The sequence below is a fragment of the Erythrolamprus reginae genome, chromosome 1, assembly GCF_031021105.1.
Source record: "Erythrolamprus reginae isolate rEryReg1 chromosome 1, rEryReg1.hap1, whole genome shotgun sequence".
In the NCBI taxonomy this organism is placed as follows: Eukaryota; Metazoa; Chordata; class Lepidosauria; order Squamata; family Dipsadidae; genus Erythrolamprus; species Erythrolamprus reginae.
The window spans coordinates 144,223,484-144,229,290 of NC_091950.1; the positions used below are offsets into that span (position 1 = coordinate 144,223,484).

The 5,807-nt window shown below is 40.0% G+C and overlaps 1 protein-coding gene across 1 annotated transcript; it reads right to left on the minus strand.

Annotated features, from left to right (window-relative positions):
• Window positions 1-4,123: 4,123 nt before the first annotated feature.
• LOC139153543 (olfactory receptor 8U3-like) lies at window positions 4,124-5,059 on the minus strand. The gene has a single exon (XM_070727612.1). The coding sequence runs from the start codon at window positions 5,057-5,059 to the stop codon at window positions 4,124-4,126; it is 936 nt and encodes a 311-aa protein (XP_070583713.1).
• Window positions 5,060-5,807: the final 748 nt, after the last annotated feature.

Sequence of the window (5,807 nt, forward strand, 5' to 3'; positions counted from 1 at the left end):
TTCCTTTCTATCTCTCCCTCCCTCTTTCCTTTCTATTTTCTTTCTATCTCTCCCTCCCTCTTTCCTCCCTCCCTCTTTCCTTTCTATCTTTCCCTCCCTCTTTCCTTTCTATCCTTCTCTCCGTCCCTCAGCGGCGGCAAAGAAGAAGGAAGGCAGGCTGCAGATGGCACCGAGGACAAGAGCACTCCCTCGCTCCCTCGCCCTCTGACTTCCCTCCCTCGCTGCTGAAGGGACGAGCGCGGGCACAAGCGCGCGCGCGGGCCCGTTGCAATAAGTTTTTGTTTGTTTGTTTTTTCCTTCCCCCGGCTCACGGGAGAGAGAGAGAGAGAAAGAAAGAGCGCAGCCAGGGAAAGCGGCCTCGAGCCGAGTGCGAACTGCAGGATGCGGCAAAGGACTCCTTGCCAACCAAAAAGGGGGTGGGGGTGGTGAAGGCAAAGCCTGGGAGGCGGGGAAGGGAAGAGCAGGAGACCCAGACAGAACGGCTGAGGGGAAGGAAAGACGGAAGGAGGAAGGGATTGAGAAGCGAAGCCAGGGAGGGCTGAGAGAAAAGGGGAGTGGCGCGCGGGCGAGCGAGGGGGGGCGGGCATTCCTGAAACGGACAGAGAAAGCCCTCTCTCGCAGTGAAAGCGCTCCCAGCCAGGGGGCTGCGAGAGAGGGCATTCTCCGTCCGTTTCGGGAATGCCCGCCCCAGCACCCGCAGCGCCCCGCCTAGCTGGAGCTTCCCTAGGAGCTCCGCGGCACACCTGGCTGTGTCTCGCGGCACACTAGTGTGCCGCGGCACACCGGTTGGGAAACGCTGTATTAGATAACAGTTATAAGTATAAACATGATTATGAATGCATAAAATAGATGCAAATAAAACAAAATATTACAACAGATATGGCACGCCCCTTAAAGACCTCTTAGGAATGGAGTGAGGTTGACAGTAGACAGTTTAAAGTTAAAATTTTTGGGATTTGGGGACGAAACCACAAAGTCAGATAGTGCATTCCAGGCATTGACAACTCTGTTACTGAAGTAGTATTTTCTGCAATTAAGTTTGGAGCAGTTTGTCATAGGTTTGTATCTATTGTGTGCATGTGTATTGTTGGGGTTGAAGCTGAAGTATTCATTGACAGGTAGGACATTGTAGCAGATAATTTTATGTACTAAGCTTAGGTCGGATCAAAGACAGCAAAGTTCTAAGTTGTCTAAGCCCAAAATTTCAAGTAATTGCATAAGATATTCTGTTAAGTGGAGGACTCTTCTTGTGAAATATCTCTGGATTTTTTCAATTGTACAATGTCTACTATGCAGTGCTGGTTCCATACAAATTAGCTATATTCTAGAACTGATCTAGCAAAAGTTTTGTATGTCCTAGTTTACAGTTCAATATTACCAGAGAAGAAGCAAGATTAGGTAAACAACTCTTAAAGCCTTTTTGGCAGGGCTGTTACACTGAGCTCTGGCACTTAGATCATTAGAGATGAGTACTCCAAAGTCCTTGGCAGAGTAAGGGTTGTCTACGAGATTGTAACCATCCAGCTTGCAATTTGTGTTCTGATTTTTATTTATTTTTTTGCCAATAAGTAAGACAGAGCATTTGTTGGCTGACATTTGGAGTTGCCAATCTCACATTCTAACGCATAGACAAGGTCCTTTTTGTAGAGTAGCAGCATTGTCGATAATGTTGAACAGTTATACATCATTAGTGAAGAGAACACAGTTGCTTATAATATGATCGCAACGGCCATTTATGTAAAAAATAAAGAGTGTGGGTCCTAGAATGATACTTTGGGGGACACCACTGTTAACAGGTGCAGGGTTTGATAGGAACGCAGGTATCCACTTATGCAGGGAATTGGATATGCCATAAGATTTTAGTTTTTGAAGTAGCTTGTTGTGTACCACTGAAGTCTATATAAATTGCATCTAGTATTTTACCCTAGTTGAATTGTGATGTTTTTGCAATGTAAGAGTTGCAGACTGCAGGACAATTTTTTTCTGAAGCCAAATTACATGTTAGCGAGTAGGTTGTTTGTCTCTAAGTAGAGGGTAATGGTTGATTCCATGACTGTGCAGGTGATGCAACATAATGAGATTGGTCTGTAATTTTCAACTAGGCTGGGGTCACTCTTTTTGAAGATAGAGATGACCATAGCTAGTGATCATAACTTAGGCAAGATGTAGTAGATTGTTGTAATTAGTTGTGGTATGATTGGAAAATGTGGGGCATGAACCATTGCTATTTACAAAGACTGTACCAAAAAAAGTGTTGAAGAGATTGGCCTTAATGGTGTCATCATTACAGTGTTTCCCATTTGGCCCTTTTAGTGGTGGGATGGATCTTGAGACTTTATGTTTATTGTTTACAGAGTTATAGAAGACCCAGACGGATTTCATGCATGGTAGGTTTTCCTCTTGTTTGCTGTGATAACTAATGCATTTTGCTTTTGTCTGTTGACATAAGGCTTAGTAGCGACTTTTGAAGTTAGCTACATAACCAGTTTTGCTTTTGTGCCAAAAAGTGTTGGGTTTTTTTTACTGAAGCTTCCTTATTGTTATGGGTAATTTGTTTTTCCTGGTTTTGGGGCTTATTAATATGTATGTATATGTTGTGGTTAGCTCTGGCTCAGCTCCTGCCCCAAGGACTGTGGATGTGGGGGAGACATCCACATGCTGCAGGCCTGTTTTGCCCCCGGTGGAATCTGCTGATGAAGGCTCCTCTGACCAAGAAGACATGAGTGACAGGTTGGAGGAGAGTGTGGCAGACAGCTAAGAAGGAAATCAATTATCTAGCTCCTCCTTGGATTCAGAACAAGAGTTAATGATACAGCCATGCATGCGGGGAGCGATGCATAGGCAACAACAACTGAGAGATTATTATCAAAGAAAATGAGGCCACCTGTGGTTGGGTGGGGCTGTGGTAATTAGTGAGGCTGCTATAAATAGCAGCCTGTGGGTTTGGCCATTGTGGAGGATTATCTGATCGTTGTGTTTCGTGACTGCGTTACTGACTTTGACTTTTTGTGTGCTGATTTTTCCCCACTTTGAAACTAAATCAGAGCAAAGTGTGTTTCACTTTGTGAAAGTAGAAGGACTGTGAATTGCCTCACAGCTGCAAGCTAAGTATCACAGAACTGATAAGGGACTTGTACAAATTACCAGTTTGTTTGGAGACGAGTGCTCTTTGCTATACCAAAAGAGGGCTTAGTTTAAGTGAATTTTCATTGTAAAGAACATTGTTTTGAATTTTCAAATGTGTGTGTGTCTGAAATTTGTACCTGTGAATTTTTGGGAGGATTCTACCAGAGAGTTCGACAGAACAGTATAGTTTGATGGTTCTTTTGACTTCCTTCCTGAAGTGGAATTCTGATGCCTGTAATTTCTCCTCCCTTGATACTTTGATACCTTGATATTTCTGTTAACATAATATCTATGACGAGGTTGTAAAAGTCTTTATTCTGAGATACATCATTCTCTGGACTTACTAGTTTTTCATTAATAATTACTATTACTATAATTGTTGTTATGATCTTTATTGTCATCCTCATCTATTATAGTTTAGAGTTAATCAATAATACTGTCTCTGATGTGCCTAGCTAAATCACATTATGAATACCAGTATCTCTTTAAAATTCAAGTAGAGCAGCTGATTTTTTTTTCACATTTAATATAATTTGAAGAACAATATCTTTGGATGGAGAAGATTCCTTTGCACTGGGACATTCTAAGAGAAATTAATTAGAATTGTTTGTGTGGATAAATATATTATCTGACTTTTGATTTTCATATCAATCTTTTTTTTTTTTTGCAAAGGAATTCAAGAAAGGAAGGTAAGAAATCCTGCCTTCCTCTTTTTCTTTAGCATATGGATATCTTAAAGAAAATTTATCTGGGTTCTTGGAATGACAATAATTTTCCTTAGGTTAGGCTATGGATAATCACTTCACTCATAGGAGAAGCACGAATAAGTGAATAGTTTTTAGGTCATTTAAGCCTGTAAACCTCTACATAATAGTAATGAAAAATATTTTGAAAGGTTTCGTTCGTATTTCTTTTTAATTACAATTCCTGAACAATTTGGAATATCATGAATGAAATTACAATTACAATTTCCACAGACATGGGTTACAGGTGTTTCTCAAAGTAATCTTATTCGACTTAATACTCGCTTCAATGCGTCCTTCACCTCCCGATTCCTCAGACTATAGATTAGGGGATTCAGCATGGGAATCACCATAGTGTAGAAGACAGAGATAACCTTATCTCGACCAAGTGAGTAGCTGGAAATGGGTCGGACGTAGATGAAAACAGTGGTGCCATAGAAAAGCAAGACAGCGGTCAAATGAGAGGCACATGTGGAGAAGGCCTTATGCCTGCCTTCAGAAGAGCGGATCTTCAGAATGGAGGCTACAATGTATACATATGAGATGACGATCTGCACCGAGGTGAAAATTCCTTGAAATGTACCAAACGTATAAAGCACTATCTCATTGCTGAATGTTCTACTGCAAGAGAGTTTTAGAAGTGGAGGAATATCACAGAAATAATGATTTATAACATTGGAGTGACAGAAAGAGAGTCTAAAGGTTGAAATCGTTTGTGCAAGAGCATGAATGAAGGCCATTATGTAAGTCACTCCTACTAATTGGATGCAAACATTCTTAGTCATAATGATTGTATAGACTAGTGGGTTACAAATTGCCACATAACGGTCATAGGCCATAACAGCTAGCAGAAGGCACTCAACACTGGCTGTAAGGACAAAGCTGAACAATTGTGCTATGCAGCCAACAAAAGAAATTGATTTCTTGGAATTTAAGAAGTTTGACAGTGTTTTAGGAGTTATTGTGGAGGAATAGCAGAAATCTACAAAAGCCAGATTATTGAGGAAATAATACATAGGAGTATGGAGTCGAGGATCAATCTGGATCAAGGCAATCATCCCAAGATTTCCCACACAGGTGATGAGATACATGAGAAGAAAAATGACAAAACATATGGGGGCCAGTTTAGGATTTTCTGTGAGTCCTACCAGAAAGAATTCTGTTACTATGCTATTATTTTCTCCTGCCATTGTGTTGCTTGATAGTGTGCGGTCTACCCTCTTTAGCAAATCTGAAAAGAAGTGATAGAAATTATAAAATTGATATAGTAATAACCACTGGGTCCTTTGCTGCTCCTGGCCAGCATACCTAGGGATTTGTGTATCTTTGTATAACTGTAGATATGAAGACAGACAGACATCTAAGTTCATAAACTATAAAATGTTAATTTATTTCTGAAATGAAATATAAAAGCATCACAGTATTAAACAAAAGACCACATGACAAACAGAATATATACTGTGACAAAATATAATACTGATTTAGTGAGTGGGAAGGAAGGAAGGAAGGAAGGAAGGAAGGAAGGAAGGAAGGAAGGAAGGAAGGAAGGAAGCCACCAAACCAGCAAACAAGTAAATTTCATATAATATAGTAGATCAATATTCTGGATTAAAACTGGGAAGATATTGGATCAAATCCTCAGAAGTTAATTACAGTATTTATTTTTCATTCTGCTTAACACTAAAGATTATTATATTGTATTATATTATTATGTAAAGGAGCCATGTGATTCATCTGGAATCAGCTGAACCACAAGAAAAGTGAATGAAAACATTCCAAGGAAATTTGCATTGAAAATACTAAGCAAAAATGAACTTCTATTTGAGTGACGCACCACAGTAGTACCTATTCAAAAAAAATTCCTCATTATACATAGTTAAACATGAATGTTTAAATACTACCACAAGTAAATTGGAGCCTGCACTAATTAATTGCACT

Bases quoted from the DNA above. Each gene is read 5' to 3' on its own strand.
- LOC139153543 (XM_070727612.1), bottom strand. From the start codon at position 5,059: ATGGCAGGAGAAAATAATAGCATAGTAACAGAATTCTTTCTGGTAGGA.